At 53.8% G+C, this 27973-nt stretch overlaps 1 protein-coding gene across 1 annotated transcript in view; it reads left to right on the forward strand.

The window, feature by feature from the left end:
- INTS8 (integrator complex subunit 8) overlaps positions 1-23896 on the forward strand; it is a 53695-nt gene extending 29799 nt beyond the window's left edge. Inside the window, exons 19-29 of the mRNA XM_032974705.2 lie at positions 1051-1084; positions 1527-1586; positions 2847-2908; positions 5413-5531; positions 6972-7075; positions 8598-8648; positions 9868-9941; positions 11009-11073; positions 14896-14939; positions 17919-18037; positions 23533-23896. Coding sequence (XP_032830596.2) covers positions 1051-1084; positions 1527-1586; positions 2847-2908; positions 5413-5531; positions 6972-7075; positions 8598-8648; positions 9868-9941; positions 11009-11073; positions 14896-14939; positions 17919-18035 — 730 coding nt within the window. The 3' untranslated portion in view covers positions 18036-18037; positions 23533-23896. The remainder of the gene's footprint in view (positions 1-1050; positions 1085-1526; positions 1587-2846; positions 2909-5412; positions 5532-6971; positions 7076-8597; positions 8649-9867; positions 9942-11008; positions 11074-14895; positions 14940-17918; positions 18038-23532) is intronic.
- Positions 23897-27973: the final 4077 nt, after the last annotated feature.

Consider the following 27973-nt stretch of genomic DNA (forward strand, 5'->3'; position numbering starts at 1 on the left):
TAGAGACACTTAGACTCACATAGACACCCACAGACTTGCATAGAGACCCCGTATTCTCACATAGAGACCCCCGTATACTCACATAGAGACCCTTAGACTCACATAGCCATCCACAGACTTACATAGAGACCCCGTATACTCACATAAAGACCCCCGTATACTCACATAGAGACCCTTAGACTCACATAGACACCCACAGACTTACATAGAGACCCCGTATACTCACATAGAGACCCTTAGACTCACATAGACACCCACAGACTTACATAGAGACCCCGTATACTCACATAGAGACCCCGTATACTCACATAGAGACCCTTAGACTCACATAGACACCCACAGACTTACATAGAGACCCCGTATACTCACATAGAGACCCCCGTATACTCGCATAGAGACCCCCGTATACTCGGATAGAGACCTGTGGACTCACATAGAGACCTGTAGACTCACACAGACACTCATAGACTTACATAGAGACCCATAATCTCACGATTGAACAAGATCTGATTAAAACCGGGTTCTCAGTTATAGTGAGTTAATGGTCTTAGCCCAGTCACCAGCAAATGCCCAACAAACGTACCACATTCATATTCGGTTCCGCACTTAATTGGGCAACATCAAACATCGGTTTGACTGTCAAGCAACTGAAGCGCCACTCTCGTGTTGCAGAGCGGGTGGAAAAACGCTGCCCTCTATCGCTTGAAGAATGGATCTCAGAGGGTAGCTCTGTGATATCCACTTCCAGGGGCGCTAGTTTGCTGACACCTCAATTAAGCCTCTCCAATTGAGTCTCTCCACAGGACAACCACTGTTGACCTGCCGACAATGTGTAATCCACGTTACCGACCCTGGCGTGATAATGATGATGATGATGACGTCGGGGGCCGAGTCGGCCCTCCCCAACCAGGAATTGAACTCGCAACCTTCCATTCGCGAGCCGCTCGCTCTACAGCCGAGCCACCCGGGCCGGATCTTGTTCTGACGACAACGGCGACGACGACGACGAGATGCGCCGTTTAACTTGGCCCTCTCTTGCGCCCTTTGCAGGAAGGAATTCATCGCCTTCATGAAGAAGCTGAAGGTGAGCGGCTTCTCGGCCTGGCAATCCGCCGCGTGGGTATTTCGTTGAGCCTCTCCTCGAGGTCCTCTCCGTCGCGAGCGAGCCAATCCCCCCCCCGCCCCCCTCCTCGGGCAAGACCGGGCCGAGCGTGCGGGCACGTGCGGCGGCACGTGTGCGCCGCCAACTCGCGGCTGTTTCCGGGGAGGACGGGCGGAGCGGTGAGGCCGTCGGGAACGTTGGTCACGTTTGTTTATCGACAAGCCGCCCCGAAACCCTCCACGAACTCGTCTTGAGATTCCCCCGGACACCGACCCCCGGGGGGAGTCGCCCGCGCGAGACAGCTGGGCGAGGCATGGGGGGGGGTCAACTGAAGACACGGCAGCGGTGGGGTGAGCGGGCAATTGCAGGGCTGCGCCTGTACACCTCTGTAACCACCCCCTGCACGTCCCTCGCTCTCTTTCAGGAGACTCTGGTGCTCACCACGCTCATCTCCCTGCTTGTCAAACTTCACAACGTGGTCCGGGTGGGTGTGCGCACTTTGCCCCGCTTATTCCGTTGCTGGTTTTTATTTCCATAGCCTCCCGATCTTACAGCCAAGAGTGTGCCCACCCGTCCTTGTTTTTTTACCTGTGGGTCTTATGTATTTATGTGTGTTTTGTATATATGCGGTGTTGGCATTCAGTCTCTCATCAGCAGTCTTGGGCTTACCTGAACCAAACCCGGTGAACCGTCAGATGATTATAGGGGAGAACTGGTGTTGACCTTCAGTATCTCATCAGCAGTCTTGGGCTTACCTGAACCAAACCCGGTGAACTGCCCAGATGATTACGGGCGAGGGGCTCTCCCTGTTAGATAACGGTCACGGTTGGACGCAACACTCTATAACACAAATACAAAACGCAAGCACGCATCGTGAATCACACCGCAACAGTGAGCCAATGTCATTGTACGCACATGCCTGTTGAACTTCTTTCGCACCATACGTATGCCAACCGTGCTAATCGGTGTGCGGGGAAGGAACAACGAACTAAACACAAAAAAACTGTTTTAAAGACATTAACTTTGCAATCGAGTTTTTTGAAGTGCATAGCTCCAGTGGCTTCCTCACATCGGGAGGAAGAGCGTTCCAGACGGCCGCAGGTGCGCACATCCAAAAGCGCCCGATGCAGTCACCGCCTTTGTTTGACGGCTGGCCAAAAACCGCTGCAAGGATGACTGTGATGCTTTGTGTTCCGTGACGAGATCAGCAACGGGGTTTATTTGTGGCAAGCACTTCCTGTGAGCCTATGGGTCTCTATGCGAGTCCACGGGTCTCTGCGTAAGTCATTTGGTCTCCGTGACAAGTCACCGGGGCCCCGGGCTGAGACCATCAACTGGCTGCACTTTGCCGACCCCGCTTTAATCGCGGCTGTGCGGCTTCTTCGTCTTCTTCACCTTTCTCATTTCCTACGGCTGATGCGGAAGCTGAGCAACAACCACAATTGCCCCACATTCGGTGGTCAAGCCCAGGTAACGGAGCGTAATCGCCGCGCGATGTCTCCTTCGTATTTGCGCGGCTGAAACCCGGCACTGGAACCCCAGGAACTCGGCGCCGGGACGGCTCGGCAAGCCCGGGGGGCGCCCGAAACGTCCGGCGAAGTCTCGCGGCGGCGGCGGTTCGGTGGGGGGGGGGGGGGGGGACGTGGGGGGGGGGTACGGGGGGGGGGGGCAAGAGACGGCTCGAGATGGCGAGCGCTCGCTAACGCGACGGCGGTGCGTGCGTGCGCCGTCTTTCCCTTCGCAGGACGAAATTGTGAACGACGTCAGCGCCGAGTTTATCTCCCTGTGGCCGTCGTCGTTGCCGAAGTAAGTCGGGCTGCTCGTGGCGAATCGGAGAGAGAGGGGGGGGTGTGGAGGCAGGGGGGGGGTTTAGCCTCGTCCAGATCCGCCCCCCCGCCAGCGCGGAAGAGTAGGCCAAATTCCCCCAGCAGGGGGGCACGCCGGAGCTCGCTCTCTTATCGCGTGTTGATCGAGCGCCTCGGCTCAAGGCGCTCTCCAGCGGAGTTTAAAAAGCGGTCGCGAAAAGCGGGGGTGGTTGAAGACGTGCGGAGAAACGAGTGACCGTGGCAGAGGTCACGTGGGTGGTGGGGGGGGGCACGAAAGGGGCAGGGGAGTTGACGGAACGGAGTGGTGGGGTGAGGGGAGGGGAGAGGAAGGGAGCGGCTGAGGCTTTAAGAGAGGAACGGAAGGAGGCTAAGGAGGGGGGGGGGTGGGGGCCGCCTCCGTGATGTACGGAGGAAGTTGATTCCGGTGGAGGGGTGCAATGGGGGGGGGGGGGGAGAAAGTTAGAAAGCGGGATTGAGCACAGGGAGGAGGTACAGAGAGAGAGAAGATTGAGCACGAGGAACACGAGGCGGGACGTTAAAAAGAGAGGCGAGGTGACGCAGGGACAGGCCACGGAGAGATGTATAGATGAGTGGGGGGGGGGGGCCCGTTTCCTGCCAGCAGTGGCGTGAGCGAGCAATTGCAGAGGCTGCGCCTTTGCCTCGTTATCCTCTCGAGACGATGGGCGTGGTAGCGGGCGGGAGGGGCGCCGCTGCCTGCCACGGTGGTGTATCGGTCGGCACGCTACCTGTTGGACTTGCGATCCAGGGGTCGCCGGTTCGATTCCGTCTCCCCCCCGGGGCACGGCGGATGGCACGGCGGGGTCGAGTTTCTCAAATCCACCCCCTCGCCCCCCTGCGTCCACACAAGGCAGTGAGAGTATTTGGCCGCTCTAAATGTTCCGCGCGACGATGGCGAGCCACTTCGTTGAGCCCTCACTCGTGGCCAGGTCGCTTCTGAAAAAGAGCTGCGGAGCTCAGTTGGGCCCCTTACCGCATCATCATCAATCATCATCAATCATCATCCATCATCATCATCAATCATCATCATCATCCATCATCATCATCCATCAATCATCATCCATCATCATCCATCATCATCATCAAGCATCATCATCCATCATCATTCTTCATCATCATCCATCATCATGATTATCATCATCCATCATCATTCTTCATCATCCATCATCATGATTATTATCAATCATCATCCATCATCATCATCCATCATCACTCATCATCATCCATCATCACTCATGATCACTCATCATCATCCATCAATCATCCATCATCATCAATCATCCGTCACCATCAATCATCATAATCATCATCATCAATCATTATCATCACGGTCCATGGGCGGAGAGCCCCGCAAGGTGTCCACTGCACATTTTTTGCCATTTGTTTCCGCCTGCCTCCGTCCGGTGCCAGTATGCGCTCAAGTAGCGGCCGCATCTTTCCTGGCACGGATCTCTTCCGACGTTGTCGTCATCATCATCGCCAACACGTTCTCCGTTAGGTCTTCCTCTCTCTCTCTTTCCCGTTCCTTCACTTTCTCCGAACAACAACCACGCACTTTGAATTGTCCTGTTGTTGTCCCATCCTACGCGTGTGTCCAAACAGTGCCGGTTTCATTCTCATCACTGCCTGCATCATCGTCGTCGTCGTCCTCTCCTACGTTTGTCACTATTTGGGGTCGGGCCTTACCTGTTCGAATAACAAAAAAATAGTTTGTAGTTTGGGTTAATAGTGTGAATGGGTTGCGTGTGGTGGGGTAAAGTCTGGGTGCTGCCTCCTCTTCTTTCAATACACTTTGTCAAAAAAATGCCCTCTAAAGAGGGCTCCCTTCGAGCCCCCCTCTAGCGGAGGCCCGTTCCAACCAACAGTGGCCTGAGCGAGCAATTGCAGGGCTGCTCCTTTACCTTGCCGCAGAGTGGACGAGAATACGGAGGGGGACGCACCAACGAATAGCCATCGCTTTGTATAAAATCGCACCCTTGTAGGGGACGACCTGGCCGAGCGGTCAGTGCATACTTCACCAGACTGGTCAGTGCAGGTTGATGAATGGGTGTTGGTGGGGAGGTGGGGGGGTGGGGGGGTGGGGGGGGAGGTGGAGAGGGAGGTGGGGGGGGAGGGGCAGCCCCAGGACTGGTTCAGAAATCACCCGTCGCTGACGTTCGCCGTAGCCGGGAACCAAACTCGGGCCGCCGGGTTCGCAGTGCAGTGCGCTGACCGCTTGCCCCACCGCTCCCCCTCCGTATGCAACGCATATCAAAGGCAGGGAGACACAGACGTTGGAGCGTAGCGGTGCAGTACAACAAATCTGATTCTGCTTGCGCTGACCCCGAGTGAAAGCGCGTCGTAATTTGCGCCCAAATAATAAAAAAAAAAAATTCAGGTCCCGGCGTACGTCGGCGGAACTTTTCCTTTTAGCGTCCCGTCGCTTTTGCGGAATCACGCGGGGCCCGTTGTCCGTGCCGTTGGCAGCCTGCAGTCGGTGGACTCGGACGCGGTTGCCGTGGCGATTAAGGAGCTGCTGGCCCACGCCCTGGCGGTGAACCCCACGTACCCTTCCTGGCTGCTCACCCAAGCCGACTTCTACTTCGGTAACCCAATTGTCGCCGGCGCCGCGCGGTTAGGGCTCCTCCGACGCGTGCACTCTTAAGTGTCATCGAAGTTTACGTTTATGTGATGTAATCCGAAGTTTGTATTCGTACAGGGTGCCTTCACTCGAGGCGCTTGATGTTAACTACCTCGCCTGGTAATGCAGGAGGTCGTGGGTACGATCCCGACCCTAATTATGCCTGCTGTGCATTTGGAGTTTTGCGTGTGTCTCTCTCGCCGTGGTCGCGAGGATTTTTCTCCGGGTCCTCCGGTTTTCCCCCGCCACGTTTAGAATCAACATCGCACGTTTGCAGTATTTGGCTGCGATACATTGCCGCGTGAAAAGCCGCTTTGTTGGGCTCTCCTTTGTGGGCAGGTCGCTTCTGAAAAGGAGCCATACAGGTCGGTGGTGCCTTACCTAGGTAAAATTTTAAAAAAAATTGTTTAGTTTTAAAAAGCTCGGTGACGGAGCAGAAACGAATTGGACGGTAGGGGCGTGCGAGGGTTGAGGAATGAGTGACCGCGATGGAGGGGTGCTTGGGGATCGCGTAAAGCGCTTGGCGAGGGACGGCAAAGGAGTGGAGAGGCGAGGAGAAGGAAGAGAATGGGCGATGGAGAAGAAGAGGGCGAGGCGTTTTAAGAGAGGAACGGAAGGAGGTTGAGGAGGGGCGGACGCTTGATGTCCAAGGAGAAGTTGATTCCGGTGGAGAAGTGCGACGAGGGGGGGGGGGCAGGAAGGACCAGAAAATGGAATTGGGCACAGGTAGGAGGAGGACAGAGAGAGACGGAGAAGATTGGGAACGAAGAGGACCAGAGGAGGGGACATTAAACGAGAGAGGCAAGATGAGGCGGGGTCGTGCCGCGCGTTGTTTTCGGCACGATAATTGTGTGTGCGTGCCGGCTCATATTTGTCCCCTGCCACCCACCTTTCCACGACCATCACCTGCATATCGCCACCGTCATCATCATCGTCATCATCAACGCAACCACCACTGTCATTACCACTATCATCAACAACGCTACCACCATCATCGACACCACCACCATCACCTTCACCAATATCATAATCGCCACCATCACCGTCATCACTAATGCAACCATCACTATCATCACCACTATCATCAACAACGCTACCACCGCCACCATCAATTCCATCGTCACCACCTCTGCCATCATCACCACCACCACCATATCACCACTACCATCATCAACAATGCTACCACTGTCACCATCACCACGACTGTCACTGCCATCATCACCACTTCTGCCATCACTATCATCAACACCACTACCACCGCCCCCACCGCAACCACTCCCACCGCCATAATTACCTCTACCACCACTACAACCACCACCAACATCATTACCACCAACACCGCCACCACTACCGCTGCCACCGCCGACACAACTGCCGTCGCCGCCACGCCGCCTTGCCGGCGCAGCCACCAACCAGTACAGCGCCGCCCGGCAGCACTACCTCCGCGCTGGTGCCGTGGCCTCCGACTTCTTCCACAAGGCCGTGCCGCAGGACGTGTACACGGAGCAGGTGGGGCGCCGCTCGCACGCGCCGCTGCGTCCTTCCCCGTGTCAGCGCAAGCGGGGGCCATGGAGACCCACAGACTCGCATAGAGACCCACAGACGAGCATACAGATCCATAGACTTGCGTGAAGACCTATACTCGCGTAGAGACCCACAGACTTAAATAGAGACCTACTGAGTCGCATAGAGACCCACAGACGAGCATACAGATCCATAGACTTGCATGAAGACCTATACTCGCGTAGAAACCCACGGACTTAAATAGAGACCTACTGATTCGCATAGAGACCCACAGACGAGCATACAGATCCATAGACTTGCGTGAAGACCTATACTCGCGTAGAGAATTACAGACTCGCGTAGAGACCCACAAACTCACATTGAGACCCATAGTCGCATAGAGACCCACCGACTTAAATAGAGACCTTCTGAGTCACATAGAGGTCCACAGACTAGCATACAGATCCATAGACTTGCGTGGCGACCCATACTCGCGTAGAGACCCACAGACTCGCATAGAGACCCACAGACTCACATTGAGACCCATAGTCGCATAGAGACCCACCGACTTAAATAGAGACCTGCTAAGTCGCATAGAGACCCACAGACAAGCATACAGATCCATAGACTTGCGTGAAGACCTATACTCGCGTAGAGACCCACAGACTCACATTGAGACCCATAGTCGCATAGAGACCCACCGACTTAAATAGAGACCTGCTAAGTCGCGTAGAGACCCACAGACAAGCATACAGATCCATAGACTTGCGTGAAGACCTATACTCGCGTAGAGACCCACAGACTCACATTGAGACCCATAGTCGCATAGAGACCCACCGACTTAAATAGAGACCTACTGAGTCACATAGAGATCCATAGACTTGCGTGCAGACCCATACTCGGATAAAGACCCACAGTCTTGCGTAGAGACTCGCACACTCGCACGGACACTCACAGACTCGCATAATGACCCACTGACTCGAGTCGGATGAATTGTGAGTAGAACCTGATTCACCGGTAACAGAAAGCACACAATTATGTTGGTTCTTTATCTTAAATTGGCTGCAGTCCAACTCTTGAGGATTCTAAATTAAGATGTGATTTTTCACGAACATGCGACTTGAAAATGAATTAGTCGCATTGTCATCGTTTCGATTTAAAGCTTTCGTGGCTGCAGGGATTCATATTCTTGTTTCTTTCGTTAAAGTCACGTAGAAGGGAAACAATAAAATAATAAAAATATAAAACAATAATATTCTCATCCATCCGAATAACTGCCAAATCGCTCTCCGTGGTGCTAACGTTAAGAAAAAAACCGCCACTTTTTTCAAATTTTCTTGCTGTGGATTTCACACCTGATGATGATTGCTTCTGTTGCAGTCGAAACGTCGTGAGAATTTTATTGTCTTATATTTTTATTACTTTATTGTTTCCCATCTACGTCACTTTACCGAAAGAACCAAGACTATATTGTCATCGTCGTCGTTGTCATTGTCTAAGTGGAAATTGCGGACGACTCCTCCACCAGGTACTCAAGCGACTGATCAAGTGCTGCTCGCTGCTCAACTGCCACACGCAGGTACGGCGAAGTCGATCGACACGCTCCCCGTTCTCCCGCCCCAACAGGGAGTTGGGTGGCCTCGCAGCCCTCGGCCTGCGGTGGAGGAACTGGGTCATGGCATCGAGACCCGAAGGCTCTTCTTCTCAGGAGGGACCCTGCCACTCTGGGATGTTCGGCCGACGCAGAAGGCGTTGGGTGCGCGCTGTCGGGTAGCCGTAGAGGAAGGGGCGGCGGTGCAGCGGCTGGCGCGCTTCTCTACGCACGCGGCGACCCGGGGTTCGATTCCCGCTCACGGCCAACGCCGGTTGGCTATTATCTCAACCGGTTCCTGCGCCTCCCCTTGGTCGACTGAGCCTCAAATGAGTACCCGGTGCGGTGTGTGGAACATCGCCACTCGGGAGACAAAGGCGGCCCGGCGTGGTGTTGACCGCACCGCTCCCTGTGTGTGCCGTGCCGGCCTTCGTAGGCGCTGCTAGCTAACAGCACTTGCCCCAAGAGTCTGTTGAGGCTATGGGGGGGGGGGGGGGTGGGGATCTTTGTCTTTGTTTGTGGGTAGCTATGGGAGGAAAACCGGAGAACCCAGAGGAGGAAACCGATGCAGAACAGGGGGAGAACATACAAACTCCACATACCCACAAACACACGCTCACACACTCGCACGCAGACATTGATAAAGATCCCCCGCATAGCCATCAACAGACTGTTTTGGGGCAAGCGCTGTTTGCGAGCACTTGGAAAGACCGGCACGGCACGGCACACGAGCGGGACGGGTGGCCAGCGCCACGCCCGGCCGCCTTTGTCTCCCCACCGCTGTGACCATGCAACCCAAACTATGGAGTACGTAGTACACCCATAGAGATACACGTATGATAGACGGGCCACAACCGTGCAATTGTGGGCATGCAACACACAGCTATGGACCCGCACGGTAAACCCACTGCGGTGTGAGGAGGAGGAACAGCGACACGACACGAACTCTCTGCTGAAGCCCTCTCATCCGTGGCCAGCAGCAGCAGCAGCAGGACATCAAGCTCCTGAATGTCTTTTACTGCTTTTCGTGTTTACTTTTGTTATCCTTCCCCTCACCTCCGATGAGCACGGTTGGCTCCGTACGGTGCGAAAGAAGTTCAGCGTGGTACATACATCTTGCTGCGGCCGCCTGGCACCACGCTGCCCTCCGCGATGGCGATTATTACGGTGGCCACGATGGCGGAGGCTTTCGATTGTTGCTTTGCAGGCGGCCGTGCTGTGCCAGTTCATCAAGGAGCTGGATTACCCGACGGCCTTCAAAGCCCTGCAGGAACAGAACAGGTGAGATGGCCGCGCGATACGCTGTACGGTCGCGCTCGCCACGCACAAAGTGCTTGCCGTAAGTGAACCACGGCAAACCTCGCTGGTCTCGTCAGGGTGCCACGAACCATCACTTGAACTCCGGTCATCCTCGCCGTCGAAGAAAGGCGGCGGTCACCGCATCATCGCGCGGCGCTTTCAGACGCCATTCTGCGGCCGTCTGGAACGCTCTTCCTTCCGATATTAGGAAGCCACTGGAGCTATGCGCTCTTTAATCTAGATTGAAAACTCATTTAGAACTGCTTTTTTTGTTGTTTTAGCTTGTTGTCCTTCTCCCTGCACCTCCGATCAGCACGGTCGGTTACGTACGGTGTGAAAGCAGATCAACATACGTACTAAAACTAAAACTATTTGTCTATTACCAGGTAAGGCACACTGAGCAACCTGGCCCTCTGTGGAAGAGAGCCTTGGCCTTGTATGTATTTAAGGGCATCACTATAGCGAGATGTTAACTACCTCGCCTGGTATACAGGAGATCGTGTGTTCGATCCCAACCCTGATGCCTGCTGTACATTTGGAGTTTGCGTCTTCCTCTCTCTTCGAGGTCGCGTGGATTTTTCTCCGGGTCCTCCGGTTTTTCCCCTCCACGTTTAGAATCAACGTCACGCGTTTAAGAGCTCTTTGGCTGCTATAAATGTCCACGTGATGAAAAGCCACTTCGATTGAGATATCGATTGTGGTCGCTTCTAAAAAAGAGCTACATAGCTCAGTGGGGCCTTACCTGGTAAAATAAAAAATACATTTTGATTTAAAGCTTTCGTGACTGCAGTAATTCATATTCTTAGTTCTTTCGGTAAAGTCACGTTGAAGGGAAACAATAAAATAATAAAATATCTATAAAACAATAAAAATTCTCACGACGTTTCGACCATAACACAAACGGTCGTCTTCAGATGTGTCGGTTTGCAAACCGTCGTGAGAATAAAAATAAAAAAATAGTTGAGTAGTAGACCTCGTGACCCCCCCCCCCCCCCGATACGTTGTTCGTATCTGCTCCCCTCCACCCCCCCCCCCGTGTTCTCGCGCAGTTCGGACTCCATGGACATGTATTACGACTACATCTGGGACGTCACCATTCTGGAGTACCTCATCCGTATCCTCTGGTCACTGAGCCGGCTCAGAGGGACTCGGAGGGGGTCAGAGACGCTGAGACGCTAAGGTTCCAGTCCGGGTACTCGAGAGCAGCGAGCTGACGGTTGTCTTAGCCCCGTCACCGATGATGGCACGCAAAAAAAGATAACAACCCTGTAGTACTGGCTCACACAATGCACCACGTTTGCTTAACATAGCTGCAAGTAACCGCTCCCACAATGCATCACTCGTTGTTATATGTACCTGTAGTGCCGGCTCCCACAGTGCACCGCGTGTCTTGACATAGCTGCAAGTACCCGCTCCGACAATGCATCACTCGTTGTTATATGTACCTGTAGTGCCGGCTCCCACGGTGCACCGCGCGTCTTGACATAGCTGCAAGTAACCGCTCCCACAATGCATCACTCGTTGTTATATGTACCTGTAGTGCCGGCTCCCACGGTGCACCGCGTGTCTTGACATAGCTGCAAGTACCCGCTCCGACAATGCATCACTCATTGTTATATGTACCTGTAGTGCCGGCTCCCACGGTGCACCGCGCGTCTTGACATAGCTGCAAGTACCCGCTCCCACAATGCATCACTCATTGTTATATGTACCTGTAGTGCCGGCTCCCACGGTGCACCGCGTGTCTTGACATAGCTGCAAGTAACCGCTCCCACAATGCATCACTCATTGTTATATGTACCTGTAGTGCCGGCTCCCACGGTGCACCGCGCGTCTTGACATAGCTGCAAGTAACCGCTCCCACAATGCATCACTCATTGTTATATGTACCTGTAGTGCCGGCTCCCACAGTGCACCACACTCCGTGACGTAGATATTTTCTAGAAGGTTACAGGGCAGAGGTCGTATGACGGCGAACATACGGCGTGAAGCCCGCGGTGCTTTGAGAGAGAGTCAGCACTGCAGCCAAAGAACCATGGATGTCGATTTAAAGGAAACGGGAGGAATTCTCCATAATTCTAGCTGTCGCCTGATGAGGGCAGTTGTAATTACGGGCGAAACGTCGTACTCAAATTGTAAATGTTGTGGGTTTACTCTCCAACACACCGGTGTGGTGAACTAGCAACTAATTGGCAAGTGTTGTTTACATGACAAACCTTACTAATTGGCTGTTTGGGGTGGTGGCGGGTTTAGTGTCACATTTATATTTACACGATCTAACCCAACAAAAACCTCTATTCATGGTTTTTTTATTTTTTTTTGCCAGTTGCGGCCCCCAACGGCGCACACATCCCCAGGTGTTGGCGTGTCTCCAAGAGAAGGAGCCGCGTGCGTGTACGTGCGCGTGTGTACGTGCGCGTGTGTATGCGTGTGCAGGTTATGGGGGATTTCACATCGCCCATTAAGCAGGAGCCGCGCTAATGAACCCAACTGGCCTTTGACCCGCCCCAAAAATAATTAAACTAATTTGGCTCATACCGCGCACACTGACTCATTATCGCCGGCCTCCCCTGTGGCTCGTTGTTTCACCATTCGCCCAGGCCGCTGCTGCTGACATTCCATTCTCCCTTCTAGGCCGTGTTGGGGCTGGGGGTGCAGGCTGGGAGTGTGGGGTGGAGGTCTGGTGTGGTGTGGGGTGGGGGGTTGGGAGGAGAGAGGTTGGCCAATGGCACGGGTTTCAGAATCATGTACGCACGCACGTACGTGTGTACAGACGCGCGCACGCAAGCGTTCAGCAGTCGCGTGTACAAAGACAAAGGTCGCCCGTATAACCTGAACAGAATGTTGGGGCAAGTGCTGTTAGCGAGCAGCACCTGTGAAGGCCGGCACGGCACACGAAGGGGAGTTGGGGAGGCCAACGCCACGCCCGGCCGCCTTTGTCTCCCGAGTGCCGATGTTTACTACGCACCGCGCCAGGCACCCCATTCGGCGAGGCCCATGACCGGTCCGGATGATCGTCACCGCCGTTGGCCGCGAGCGGGAATGGAACTCGGGGGTCGCCGGGTTCGTGGCGCAGCGTGGCGCTCTGCCCGCTACGCCACAGCTCCCCACGCGGATGCGCACGCACGGACGTAGACAAACACGCTCGCCAACTCGCACGGAACACACAGGGCACCGCCCGACATACGTCGGGCGTGGCGCCACGCTGCGCCAGGACACTCGGCACGTTGATGAAAAACGGCGGCCTCGAAACGCGCACCGAGCAAAGTGCACAACGGGCAGCCGTTTCAGTCGGCGGCCCTTCTCCACGGCTCGTGAGTGGAGAAACCAGAGAGCTGGGATTGAGCGGCAATGAGAGCCGGAGACTGCACAATGCAAGCTATGGTTTGGGTGGGTGGGTGGGGGGGGGTGCCCGGTTGGCGGCTCTGATAAGAATGCAGCTTTATATGCGTTTGCCGATGGCCACACAACGCTCGCTCGCTCGCTCGCTCGGTGCACGCGGCGCCCATCACCTCGCACGTTATCGCTAACGGGGAGCCTCTTTAAACAAACCGAGCCGCCCTCCGCCGTCCGCCCGACACCTGCCACCTGCTCGCGTTGTTTTACCGCCCCCGCCACGAGCGGGGGTCGCGGGCCAGAGTTAAAGGGTTCACTGTGAGAGAGTGCGTGCGTGTGTGCGAGATGTGTAATGCGTGTGTCGTGTGTGTGTGCGTGCCTGTGTGTGTGTGTGCGGTGTGCAATGTGCGTGCGCGCCTATGTGTGTGTGTGCGTGTGTGGTATGTAATGTGCGTGTGCATGCCTTTATGTGTGTGCGTGTGTGATGTGTCATGCGTGTGTAATGTATGTGCGCGTGTCGTGTGTAATGTATGTGTGCGTGTCGTGTGTAATGTATGTGTGGGGAGCGGTGGTGTAGGGGTTAGCGCTACGCTGCGCTACGAACCCGGCGGCCCGAGTTGGATTCCTCGCTCACGGCCAACACCGGCGACGATTATCTGAACCTCTACTGGGCCTCCCCTAGGTCGACTCAGCCTTAAATGAGTACCTGGTTCTATGTGTAATAACATTGCCAGTCGGGCGACAAAGGCCGGGCGGGCCTTCATAGGTGCTCTCAAACAGCACTTGCCCCAAAAGGCTATATGGGGGATCTTTGTCGGTGTTATACGGTGTATGTGTGTCATGTGTAAGCAGCGTGTGGAGACCACGTACAATGGTTCGCTGTCAGTGAGCAAGTTTGTGTGGGGTGTGTTGCTTGGAATGTTCTTGCTACGTGTGTAGTGTACGTGTGTGGTGTATGCACGTTAATATGTGGTGTGTGTGTGTGTAGTGTACGTGTGTGGTGTATGCTTGTGTACTGTGTGGTATATGTGTGTGTGTAGCTTGCTGAGTGTGTGTGGTGTATGTGTGCGTGTGTAGTGTGCCGTTCCGGCCTTCATAGGTACTTGCTAACAGCACTTGCCCCAACAGTCTGTTAAGGCTATACGGGGGATTCTACGCCTTTGTAGTCTGCTGAGTGCGCGTGGTGTATGTGTGGTACGTGCGTGGTGTGGAGTGTGATGTAGAGTGTGCACATACGTGTGTGTGTGTGTGTGTGTTCGCATGTGTGCTGTCTGCGGAGTGATGCCTGTGTTCGGGTGTGCGTGTCTGCGATGTCTGCGTGCAACGTGTTTCGTGATGCATCTCTGCCGCGCGTCTTGTGATGTGCGCCCGGCGTATATACACGCGTGCGTGATTTGTGCGTGCGTGCGCAGGTACGCGTCCGCTATGTGTGTGGCGAGTGAGCGAGTGGCATTTGAAGGAGTTTGTCTGGGGAAGGGATGGGGGGGGCGGGGCGGGGGGTACCGCCGGCGGCGGCGGCGGCGACGGCTTAACGCGTGAGCCCCTTTCCCTTTGCGTTGACCCCTTGACCTGCACCGCCTCTGCCGGCCCGCCCGCACAGACCTGCACCACAAACGGGGAGAGGCCGACAAGAAACAGCTGGCGGTAAGCCTTTGCCACACGCCGCCACCACCACCGAGACGTGTCCCCCGACCTCCCACGTGTGGGCGGGCGTGCGTGCGTGCGTGTGGTGTGTAGGACGGCTGTGGGGGTGTGTTAATTCGTCAGCAGTGGGGAGACAAAGGCGGCCGGGCGTGGGGTTGGCCACATTTCCCATCGTGTGCCGTGCCGGCCTTCATAGGGTCCCGCTGTTAAACTTGCCCCAGCGGTCTGTTCAGGCTATACGGGAGATCTTTGTCTTCGTCGTGAGCCTGTGTGTGATTGTGTGGGGAGCGGTAGTCTCGCGGACAGCGCGCGCTGCGCTACGAAGCCGGGTGGCCCGAGTTCAATTCCCGCTCACGGCCAACACCGGTGACGATTATCTGAGCCGGTCCTTGGCCGACTCGGCCTGCGATGTGCAAACATCGCCACTGGGGAGACAATGGCAGCCAGGCGTAGTGCCGGTCTTCGTAGGCGCTTGTGCACAGCTCTTGCCCCAACGGTCTGTTAAGCTCTATACGGGGGATCTTTGTCTTTGTGTGTGTATGTGTGTGTATGTGTGGTTTGTGCGAGTTCCAACCCAGAGAGAAATATTCGTCACATGACAGCCAAGCGTTTAACGAAGCTTCAAATGAACTATTAAAACTATATTTGTTTTACCAGTTACCCATTGAGCCATAGAGTTCTTTTTGAAAAGTGACCTGGCCACAAATGATAGCTCAGCGGAGTGGCTTGTCACGTGGGCATTTCTAGCAGACAAATACTCTAAACCAAATGTGACGTGATGGTTATTTTGAGCACTCATTTGTGACCGGGCTGAAACCATCAACTTAATCCCACTTGAGAACCCAGCTTAATCACAACGCCTATGCGAGTCTCTGGGTCTCTATGTAAGTCTATGATTCTCCGTGCAAGTCGCGTGTTACCGGGCTGAAACCATCATCCTACGACGCTTGACAACCCAGTTTTAGATCGCAACCCATTCGCCATGAGTCTATGCGTCGCTGGTAAGTACAGGTTTCACTTGTGCAATAAGCAGTCTCAACTCCTTCACCTTCATCCGTTCCTCTCTTAAAGCCTCACCGCTTCTCTATTCATAATAAAGGTTTTTATGGGTTAGATCGCGTTAAGTATGAATGTTGTGTCGTAACCCTCCACCACCCGACACAGCCAGTAAGGTTTGTCACGTAAACAACGCGCCATGGATCTCTGCGAGCCTTTTGGGTCTCTCTGTTTGTCTCCAGGTCTTCTCTCTTTTTGAGTCATTGGGTCTCTATGTGAGTCTATGGGTCTCTATGTGAATCAGTGGGTCTCTATGGGAGTCTGTGGGTCTCTATGTGAATCAGTGGGTCTCTATGTGAGTCTATGGGTCTCTATGTGAGTCTATGGGTCTCTATGGGAGTCTGTGGGTCTCTATGTGAATCAGTGGGTCTCTACGTGAGTCTATGGGTCTGCATGTGTTAGTCACTATGTGAGTCTATGGGTCTCTATGTGAATCAGTGGGTCTCTATGTGTTAGTCTCTATGTGAGTCTATATGTGAGTTTATCGGTCTCTATGTGAATCAGTGGGTCTCTATGGGAGTCTGTGGGTCTCTATGTGAATCAGTGGGTCTCTATGTGAGTCTATAGGTCTCTATGTGTTAGTCGCTATGTGAGTCAATTGGTCTCTATGTGAGTCTATGGGTCTCTATGTGAATCAGTGGGTCTCTATGTGTTAGACTCTATGTGAGTCTATGGGTCTCTATGTGAATCAGTGGGTCTCTGTGAGTCTCTGGGTCTCTATGTGAGTCAGTGGGTCTCTATGTGAATCAGTGGGTCTCTACGTGAGTCTATGGGTCTCTATGTGAGTCAGTGGGTCTGCATGTGTTAGTATCTATGTGAGTCTATGGGTCTCTATGTGAGTCTATGGGTCTCTATGTGAGTCTATGGGTCTCTATGTGAATCAGTGGGTCTCTATGTGAGTCGATGGGTCTCTATGTGAATCAGTGGGTCTCTATGTGAGTCTATGGGTCTCTATGTGAGTCAGTGGGTCTCCTATGTGAGCCTGTGGGTTTCCATGTGAATCAGTGGGTCTCTATGTGAATCAGTGGGTCTCTATGTGAGTCTATGGGTCTCTATGTGAATCAGTGGGTCTCTATGTGAATCAGTGGGTCTCTATGTGAGTCTATGGGTCTCTTTGTGAACCTGTGGGTCTCTATGTGAGTCAATGGGTCTCTATGTGTTAGTCTCTATGTGAGTCCATTGGTCACTGGGTCTCTATGGGAGTCTATGGGTCTCTTTGTGAACCTGTGGGTCTCTATGTGAGTCTATGGGTCTGCATGTGTTAGTCGCTATGTGAGTCCATTGGTCTTTTTGTGAACCTGTGGGTCTCTATGTGAGTCTTTGGGTCTCTATGGGAGTCTATGGGTCTCTATGTGTTAGTCTCTATGGGATTATATGGGTCTCTGATGTGAGTCACTGGGTCTCTATGGGAGTCTATGGGTCTCTATTTGAGTCTATGGGTCTCTATGTGTTAGTCTCTATGTGAGTCTATGGGTCTCTAATGTGAGTCACTGGGTCTCTATGTGAGTCAGTGGGTCTCCTTTGTGAGCCTGTGGGTTGTTTCCATATGTTAGTCTCTTTGTGGGTCAATTGGTCTCTAATGTGAGTCATTGGGTCTCTGTGTGAGTCAATGAGTTTATATGCGAGCCTTTGGGTCTCTGTATGAATCTGTGGCTCTCCGAGTCTGTGGGTCTGCATGTAAATCTATGGGTCTCTTTGTGAGTCCAAGGGTCTCTATGTGGATCCGTGTGTCTCTATGCGGGTCCGTGCGTCTCTATGCGGGTCCGTGGGTCTCTGTGCGACTCTGTGGGTATCTGCGCAAGTTACTTGTGACCGTGCTGATCACGTCAACTCGCCACTCTGCACTTGGGCTCTCCGTGATAACGACGGTGCTTCTCCACCTTTGACTCACCTCATCCCGTGACCCCGTGACCCCTGCGGCAGGTCAAGGCGATGGGCCAGACGGAGCTGAACTCGAGTAACCCCGAGGAGGTGCTGCAGCTCGCCGCGCAGAAGCGCAAGAAGGGATTCCTGCAGCTCATGGGCCGCTTGTACTTCTAATGGTGTGTACTACGTGTGCTGTGTGTGTGTACTGTGTGTGTATACTGCGTGTGTGTGTGCTGCGTGTGCTGTGTGTGTGTACTGCGTGTGCTGTGTGTGTGTGTGTACTGCGTGTGTTGTGTGTGTGTGTACTGCGTGTGTTGACCGCATGTGTACTGTGTGTATTGTGTGTGTGTACTGTGTGTGCAGCGTGTACTATGCGTGTGTATACCGCGTGTGCTGTGTATGTGTGTGTACTGCGTGTGCTGTGTGTGTGTACTGCGTGTGCTGTGTGTGTGTGCACTGCGTATGTGTACTGCGTGTGCTGTGTGTGTGTGTACTGCGTGTGCTGTGTGTGTGTGTACTGCGTGTGCTGTGTGTGTGTACTGTGTGTGTGTACTGTGTGTGTACTGCGTGTGTTGACCGCATGTGTACTGTGTGTATTGTGTGTGTGTACTGTGTGTGCAGCGTGTACTATGCGTGTGTATACCGCGTGTGCTGTGTATGTGTGTGTACTGCGTGTGCTGTATATGTGTGTGTGCGTGTGCTGTGTATGTGTGTACGCTGTGTATGTGTGTGTGTGTGCGTACTGCGTGTGCTGTATGTGTGTGTGTGCTGTGTGTCGGCGTACTGCGTGTGCTGTGTGTGCTGTGTGTGTGTACTGCGTGTGCTGTGTGTGTGTGTGTACTGCGTGTGTTGACCGCATGTGTACTGTGTGTATTGTGTGTGTGTGTGTACTGTGTGTGCAGCGTGTACTATGCATGTGTGTGCCGCATGTGTGCTGTACGTGTACTGTGTGTACTATGTGTGCGTACCATGTGTGTACTGTGTGTGTACTCTTAGTGTACTGTGTGTGTCTGTACTGTGTGTGTGTACTGTGTGTATACTCTTAGTGTACTGCGTGTGTCTGTACTGTGTGCGTTCTGTGTGTATACTCTTAGCGTACTGTGTGTGTGTACTGTGTGTTCTGTGCTGTGCGTGTGATGTGCCTGCGTCGGGGCAAGTTTATTGTGTTTTAACCGAGAGTTCAACCAGGTTGGGGCAACGTGCCGGGGTTCGCTGCGGTCTGGCCGGTCGTTGTACCTCGGAGTCTCCGCCAGGGGTCGCTCCCGCACTGCCCGGACGTGGTCACGGTGCTTCGGGTCCGTGGACGATTCATGTCCATGTAGGAAAGGTTCCATTTGTCGAGCCAGGTGCTAACTCTCAAGAGAGCAGGATTGTGTTGGAGTCTCGTTGCAAACAGTTGCGTGAATGAGTGGGTAGGTGAGATGGCGAGCGAGTGAATGAGTTGAGTCAGATGCTGGGTGCGGTGGCGAGCGAGTGAATTCATGAGCAAGATGTTGCGATTAGCACGGTTGGCTACGTATGGCGCGAGAGGAATTCAGCGTACATACACAAGTGAGATAGTGTGTGCGTGAGTGAGCGGGGAGTGGTAGCGTCGCGGTCAGCACGATGCGCTGCGAACCTGACGACCCGAGTTCGATTCACACTCGCAGGTGAGACGATTATCTGAACCGGTTCTGGGCCTCCCCTAGGTCGACTCGGCCTCGAATGAGTACCTGGTGCGGTGTGTAGTAAACATCGCCACTGGGGGAGACAAAGGCGGCCGTGCGTGGTGCTGGCCACCCACCGCCTTCACGCGCCATGCCGACCTTCATAGGCGCTCACTAACAGCACTCGCCCCAAGAGTATGTTGAGGCTGTACGGGGAATCTTTCTCTTTGGCACAGTGGTTAGCAGACTGCGCTGCGAACCCGGCGACCCGGGTTCGATTCCCGCTCGCGGCCAACCCCGGTGACGATTATCTGAACCGGTCACGATCCTGGGCCTCCCCCGGCAGGGGGTGGGGGGGGGGGGTTTCTTTGTCTTTTGGGTGAGTGAGTGAGTGAGCGAGCTCAAGTTGGTTTTGTTTAACCAGGAGGCGAGAACTCAAGAGGCCAAGGATGAGTCTCTGTTGGGTACTCCGAACGGGCGGAAGCAAAAAAAACAAAGTTGCGGAGTAACGCATGGAGGGGGGAGGGGGGGTTAACCCAGATGCGTACGCGTTGCGTATGGGGGTCTACTGACAGGGTCTACTGACAATGTACGGATAGGAAACGGGGCAGGGGGGGGGGGGTGAAGCCTCGATAATAATTTGTCTACATTGGCCTTCTAATGAGTCAGATGGTCCGGCGGTTGGCTATCAGTTTGCTTAAACGCGTCAATGTTATTAATCCTTGATCGTTTCTGCGTGGATTAAATATCGGCCGTTCTATAGGATTCGGGGGGGAGAGGGGGGGGTGCGTCAGGCGTGCGTACGCAGGTGGGGGGGGGGGTGTAAAAGTCCGCGTGTGTACAGGGAGGGGGGAGGGGTCAAGTTTTTACAGATTTTTGCGTTCCTACTCAATGGGTGGCCGCTCACTGCGGTGTTAAACATCACCACCCCTTCAAGAACGAGGGGTGGGTGGGGGGGGGCAGGTGCGACGGGGAGAGGGGGGGCAGGTGGGTGCGGTAGAGTGGGGGTCAGGTGGGAGGGGGAGAGGGGGGGGCAGGTGGGTGGGGTAGAGTGGGGGTCAGGTGGGAGGGGGAGGGGGGGGTCAGGTGGGAGGGGGAGAGGGGGTCAGGTGGGATGGGTAGAGTGGGGGTCAGGTGGGAGGGGGAGGAGGGGGGGTCAGGTGGGAGGGGGAGCAGGGGGGGGAAGGCGAATCATGACACCCCTAATGACCCTCCGCCCCAATCCTCGCGAGGGTCAACGCCACAGTGATGGACTTGCAGCAACAAGTATCCCTTGGGTGTTCCCCTCCAAGGCTGAATAAGATATTGACCTTTGCACAATAACTGCCTGCCCAAGTTGCTCGGAATTTGACGGCAGGGTGATAGGGTTGGCAGGTAACTAGTGCGGGCCTGCGATCGGTGTGTGTGTGACGTGTGTGTGCGACGTGTGTGTGCGACGTGTGTGTGCGACGTGTGTGTGCGACGTGTGTGTGTGACGTGTGTGTGCGACGTGTGTGTGCGACGTGTGTGTGCGACGTGTGTGTGCGACGTGTGTGTGCGACGTGTGTGTGCGACGTGTGTGTGCGACGTGTGTGTGCGACGTGTGTGTGCGACGTGTGTGTGCGACGTGTGTGTGCGACGTGTGTGTGCGACGTGTGTGTGCGACGTGTGTGTGCGACGTGTGTGTGCGACGTGTGTGTGCGACGTGTGTGTGCGACGTGTGTGTGCGACGTGTGTGTGCGACGTGTGTGTGCGAAGTGTGTGCGCGACGTGTGTGCGCGACGTGTGTGCGCGACGTGTGTGCGCGACGTGTGTGCGCGACGTGTGTGCGCGACGTGTGTGCGCGACGTGTGTGCGCGACGTGTGTGCGCGACGTGTGTGCGCGACGTGTGTGCGCGACGTGTGTGCGCGACGTGTGTGCGCGACGTGTGTGCGCGACGTGTGTGTGTGACGTGTGTGTGTGACGTGTGTGTGTGTGACGTGTGTGTGCGACGTGTGTGTGCGTGTGCGTGTCTGCGCGTAGGATGCGGGGAGTGGTAGTGCGGCGGCTAGCGCGCCGCGCTGCGAATCCGGCGACCCGAGTTCGATTCCCACTCACAGGTCAACGCCGGTGAGACGATTGCCTGAACCGGTTCTGGGCCTCCCCGAGGTCGACTCGGCCTCAAATGAGTACCCGGTGTGGTGCGCAATCATCGCCCACTGGGGAGACAAAGGCGGCCGGGCGTGGCGCTTGGCCACCCGGGCCCTCGCGTCCCGTTGTCGGCTTCCGTAGGTGGTGCTCGCTCACGGCACTTGCCCCAACAGTTTGTTTTGGTTAGACGGAGCCGGGCGGGGGGAGGGGGGGAATCTTTACATTTGTAGGCTGGAGGAGCAGGAGGAGGAGATAGAGTAAGCAACGCGTAAATTTGGAACAGGACGTGGCAGACGAGAGTATTGCAGATGTAAACAGGAAGCAGTTAGAATAAGGAGTTGTGGTGGGTGGGTGGTGGGGGACTGCTAGCAGGACGGAGGAGAGGCAGGGTAAACAACTCTGGAGGCTGGCGCGTGCGTTGGCAAGAATGCGACCGCAGATGTAAACAGCGGAGAAGGGCCGAAGGTTGTGACGGGCCGGGCCCCAAGCCGGGCCCGTCACAATAAAGTCCCGTTAGCCAACCGCGTGCCGTTGTACACTCTGCTCGCTCCCTTGCAGCGGCAGCGCACGGACGTGTGGAGCGGGTCTCGCAAGAGACAAAGATGGTCACGCACGTCCCTCGACCGCTAAAATTACCCTGCTTCCGCCTCCTCCCGTCTCTCCTTCCTCACCGCCACAGTTCCCCGGCGCTCGCGAAGGAATGCGCCGTGCGTGGCGATCGCCGGGCGTCAGCGGGGACCGGTGTATATTTGGCGCGTTTTATTATTTTATTTTTAAACGTCACGCTCGAAGCCGGCTCCCCGAGCGGCGGGTCCTGGCCGTGCGTCACGCGCGGCACGGGGCGCGTCAGCGGTTTTTTTTTGGACCCCCCCCCCCCCCCCCCCTGTGTTTTGTAACCCCACCCACCACCCGCAAGAGTTACGCACCGATGCACCGGCTCGCGTTTTTTTTGTTTTAATCGCGACCGTGTCACAAGGCACTCCCTTTCATCGCGACCATCGCGACCGTGTCACAAGGCACTCCCTTTCATCGCGACCGTGTCACAAGGCACTCCCCTTTCAACGCATCTCTCGCACGGCGGCAGGGTGACCCTTGCGCTGTGTTGGTGAGCAGCTCGCGGAAGCGGACACCGCGGAGCTAGCTCTGACATTCCTTCAACTATATTCTTGGTTCTGTCGGTAAAGTCACGTTGAAGGGAAACAATAAAATAATAAAATATATATAACAATAAAATTCTCACGACGTTTCGACTGTAACACAAACAGTCATCATCAGGTTGGTTTTCACACCTGATGATGACTGTTTGTGTTACAGTCGAAACGTCGTGAGAATTTTATTGTTTTATATATATTTTATTATTTTATTGTTTCCCTTCAACGTGACCTTACCGAAAGAACCAAGAATATGAATCACTGCAGTCACGAAAGCTTTAAAATCAAAATTCCTTCAACTGTTAAGAGAATTTGCCCGTGGAAGTGGATATCACGGAGCTAGCTCTGACATTCCTTCAAGTGGTCGAGAATGGCTCGCGGAAGCGGATACCAGAGAGCTGCACGCTTGAGCGCAACAGGACAACTCGGCGTGGATCTAGACCGCGTCTCGACACGGCCGCGTCTCGACACGCGGCGCACAAACCGTCGGCCAGCATTTGTTTTTCAGACGGGGAGAGCGAGAGAGGGAGAGCGAGACGGTCGGGTCCGGTTAGCGGTGGCGAGACGAGGCCTTCATCCAGCAGTGGATAGATTATGGCCGACGTTAACGAGTAGCACCGGTGTCCTGTCCCGTTCACTCATCATTTTTGTCGTTGCTTGCCAAGATTTAAACTTGCGGAATTGTCAAAACTGTTTTTAAATACACTTGTGCCGTATGGCATTCAGCAGTGTGCTCTGTTGTTTATTTTTGTGTTTGTTGGCAGGCAGCTGCGGTTGACCGCAATGGCCGGCCCGCAGTAACAGAGGCCCTCGGAGGGAGCTGTCGGTGGATCGCGCAAGGATGGGAACCGTAGCACGCACGAACGCGCACGCACAGCGACTGCACGGTCTGCGCGTTGGTTCGTCGTTAGCGCGAGAGGGGGGCTACCCCCCCCCCGCCCCCCCCCCCCCAGCCCGCCGAGGACTCCGGCCCACGCCGCCACAGTCGTCGCAGGGACGACCCTCCCCGAGAAGGCCTTGAGACTCCCCAAGGGGAGAGGCTTCCCTGCGTGAAACAAAAGGTGCATCGTTTTTTGCGGTCTGCAATGTGACGTGTTAACGAGAAATAAACGGAGTTGTTTTTTTTTTCCTTGTCTTCTATTGGTGCAAATTATTTGGTCGTAGTCGTGGTGGTGGTGGCGGCGGCGGTGGTGGTGGCGGCGGTGGTGGCGGCGGTGGTGGTGGCGGTAGCGGTGCTGATGATGTTGATGATGCTGCTGCTGCGTTGCGGTGCATGACCAGAGCCAACGACCACTGCAGGCTTTAAAATAAACAAAAAAATCTATAATTTGCGACATCTTCGGGCAGTGTGCCCTTCTGCATGGCACGTTCATCGTCTGCTACGACCGCCCCGCCATCGCCAGCGACTGTGCTGGATCTCGGAAGCTCGGCAGGGGGTCGATGCCTGGTTATTTCCGCGAGCGAGCGGGCGTTGCGACCACCAGCGCTTGCGAGGCGGGCGAGCCGCTGCAGGGCTGCCCCTTTTTACAAGCCGGTGTGTGAGTGAGTGGAGTTTGTGTGATCTCCCCCTGTTCTATAGAGTGAGTGGAGTGTGTGTGATCTCCCCCTGTTCTATAGAGTGAGTGGAGTGTGTATGATCTCTCCCCGTTCTGTAGTGTATGATTGGAGTTTGTATGTTCTCCCCCTGTTCTATAGAGTGAGTGAGTGAGTGGAGTTTGTGTGATCTCCCCCTGTTCTATAGAGTGAGTGAGTGGGGTGTGTGTGATCTCCCCCTGTTCTATAGTAAGTGAGTGGAGTTTGTGTGATCTCCCCCTGTTCTATAGTGTGTGAGTGAGTGGAGTTTGTGTGATCTCCCCCTGTTCTATAGTGAGTGAGTGAGTGGAGTTTGTGTGATCTCCCCCTGTTCTACAGAGTGAGTGAGTGAGTGGAGTTTGTGTGATCTCCCCCTGTTCTATAGTGAATGAGTGAATGGAGTTTGTGTGATCTCCCCCTGTTCTATAGAGTGAGTGAGTGGAGTGTGTGTGATCTCCCCCTGTTCTATAGAGTGAGTGAGTGGAGTTTGTATGATCTCCCCCTGTTCTATAGAGTGAGTGAGTGGAGTTTGTGTGATCTCCCCCTGTTCTATAGTGAATGAGTGGAGTGTGTATGATCTCTCCCTGTTCTATAGTGAATGAGTGGAGTGTGTATGATCTCTCCCTGTTCTATAGTGAGTTAGTGAGTGGAGTTTGTGTGATCTCCCCCTGTTCTATAGTGAGTGAGTGGAGTTTGTGTGATCTCCCCCTGTTCTATAGAGTGAGTGAGTGAGTGGAGTTTGTGTGATCTCCCCCTGTTCTATAGTGTGTGAGTGGAGTGTGTGTGATCTCCCCCTGTTCTATAGTGTGTGAGTGAGTGAGTGAGTGGAGTTTGTGTGATCTCCCCCTGTTCTATAGAGTGAGTGAGTGAGTGGAGTTTGTGTGATCTCCCCCTGTTCGATAGAGTGAGTGGAGTGTGTGTGATCTCCCCCTATTCTATAGAGAGTGAGTGAGTGGAGTTTTTATGATCTCCCCCTGTTCGATAGAGTGAGTGGAGTGTGTGTGATCTCCCCCTGTTCTGTCGTAAGTGAGTGGAGTGTGTATGATCTCCCCCTGTTCTGTCGTGAGTGAGTGGAGTGTGTGTGATCTCCCCCTGTTCTATAGTGTGTGAGTGGAGTGTGTGTGATCTCCCCCTGTTCTATAGAGAGTGAGTGAGTGGAGTGTGTATGATCTCCCCCTGTTCTATAGTGAGTGAGTGGAGTGTGTGATCTCCCCCTGTTCTATAGAGTGAGTGGAGTGTGTGTGTGATCTCCCCCTGTTCTATAGAGAGTGAGTGAGTAGAGTTTGTGTGATCTCCCCCTGTTCTATAGTGTGTGAGTGGAGTTTGTGTGATCTCCCCCTGTTCTATAGTGTGTGAGTGAGTGGAGTTTGTGTGATCTCCCCCTGTTCGATAGAGTGAGTGGAGTGTGTGATCTCCCCCTGTTCTATAGTGAATGAGTGGAGTTTGTATGATCTCTCCCTGTTCTATAGAGTGAGTGAGTGGAGTTTGTATAATCTCCCCCTATTCTATAGAGAGTGAGTGAGTGGAGTTTGTATGATCTCCGACTGTTCTATAGTGAGTGAGTGGAGTTTGTATGATCTCCCCCTGTTCTATAGAGTGAGTGGAGTGTGTATGATCTCTCCCCGTTCTGTAGCGGGTGAGTGAGTGGAGTTTGTGTGATCTCCCCCTGTTCTATAGAGAGTGAGTGGCGTTTGTATGATCTCTCCCTGTTCTATAGTGAATGAGTGGCGTTTGTATGATCTCCCCCTGTTCTATAGAGAGTGAGTGGAGTTTGTGTGATCTCCCCCTGTTCAATGGAGAGTGAGTGGAGTTTGTATGATCTCCCCCTGTTCTATAGAGAGTGAGTGGAGTTTGTATGATCTCCCCTTGTTCTATAGTGAGTGAGTGGAGTTTGTGTGATCTCCCCCTGTTCTATAGTGTGTGAGTGGAGTGTGTGTGATCTCCCCCTGTTCTATAGTGAATGAGTGGAGTTTGTGTGATCTCCCCCTGTTCTATAGTGAATGAGTGGAGTGTGTGTGATCTCCCCCTGTTCTATAGTGAATGAGTGGAGTGTGTATGATCTCTCCCTGTTCTATAGAGTGAGTGGGCGAGTGGAGTTTGTATAATCTCCCCCTGTTCTATAGTGAGTGAGTGGAGTTTGTATGATCTCCCCCTGTTCTATAGAGTGAGTGGAGTGTGTATGATCTCTCCCCGTTCTATAGTGACTGAGTGAGTGGAGTTTGTATGATCTCCCCCTGTTCTATAGAGTGAGTGAGTGTGTATGATCTCTCCCCGTTCTGTAGTGAGTGAGTGGAGTTTGTGTGATCTCCCCCTGTTCTATAGAGAGTGAGTGGAGTTTGTGTGATCTCCCCCTGTTCTATGGTGAATGAGTGGAGTGTGTATGATCTCTCCCTGTTCTATAGAGTGAGTGAGTGGAGTTTGTATGATCTCCCCCTATTCTATAGAGAGTGAGTGAGTGGAGTTTGTATGATCTCCCCCTGTTCTATAGTGAGTGAGTGGAGTTTGTATGATCTCCCCCTGTTCTATAGAGTGAGTGGAGTGTGTATGATCTCTCCCCGTTCTGTAGTGAGTGAGTGAGTGGAGTTTGTATGATCTCCCCCTGTTCTATAGAGTGAGTGGAGTGTGTATGATCTCTCCCCGTTCTGTAGCGAGTGAGTGAGTGGAGTTTGTGTGATCCCCCCTGTTCTATAGAGAGTGAGTGGTGTTTGTGTGATCTCCCCCTGTTCAATGGAGAGTGAGTGGAGTTTGTATGATCTCCCCCTGTTCTATAGAGAGTGAGTGGAGTTTGTATGATCTCCCCTTGTTCTATAGTGAATGAGTGGAGTTTGTATGATCTCCCCCTGTTCTATAGAGCGAGTGGAGTGTGTATGATCTCTCCCCGTTCTATAGTGAGTGAGTGGAGTTTGTGTGATCTCCCCCTGTTCTATAGAGAGTGAGTGGAGTTTGTATGATCTCCCCCTGTTCTATAGTGAATGAGTGGAGTTTGTATTATCTCCCTCTGTTCTATAGTGAGTGAGTGGAGTTTGTGTGATCTCCCCCTGTTCTACAGAGTGAGTGAGTGGAGTTTGTATGATCTCCCCCTGTTCTACAGAGTGAGTGAGTGGAGTTTGTATGATCTCCCCCTGTTCTATAGAGTGAGTGGATTTTGTGTGATCTCCCCCTATTCTATAGAGAGTGAGTGAGTGGAATGTGTATGATCTCCCCCTGTTCTATAGAGAGTGAGTGGAGTTTGTGTATTCTCCCCCTATTCTATAGAGAGTGAGTGAGTGGAGTTTGTGTGATCTCCCCCTGTTCTGTAGTGAGTGATGGAGTTTGTATGATCTCCCCCTGTTCTATAGTGAGTAAGTGAGTGGAGTTTGTATGATCTCCCTCTGTTCTGATTGAGTGGAGTTTGTATGATCTCCCCCTGTTCTATAGTGAGAGATGGAGTTTGTATGATCTCCCCCTGTTCTATAGAGAGTGAGTGGAGTTTGTATGATCTCCCCCTATTCTATAGAGAGTGAGTGAGTGGAGTTTGTATGATCTCCCCCTGTTCTATAGAGAGTGAGTGGAGTTTGTGTGATCTCCCCCTGTTCTGTAGTGAGTGAGTGAGTGGAGTTTGTATGATCTCCCCCTGTTCTATAGTCAGTGAGT

The sequence above is a fragment of the Petromyzon marinus genome, chromosome 54, assembly GCF_048934315.1.
Source record: "Petromyzon marinus isolate PM22_M1 ecotype Great Lakes invasive population chromosome 54, UKy_Petmar_22M1.pri1.0, whole genome shotgun sequence".
NCBI lineage: Eukaryota > Metazoa > Chordata > Hyperoartia > Petromyzontiformes > Petromyzontidae > Petromyzon > Petromyzon marinus.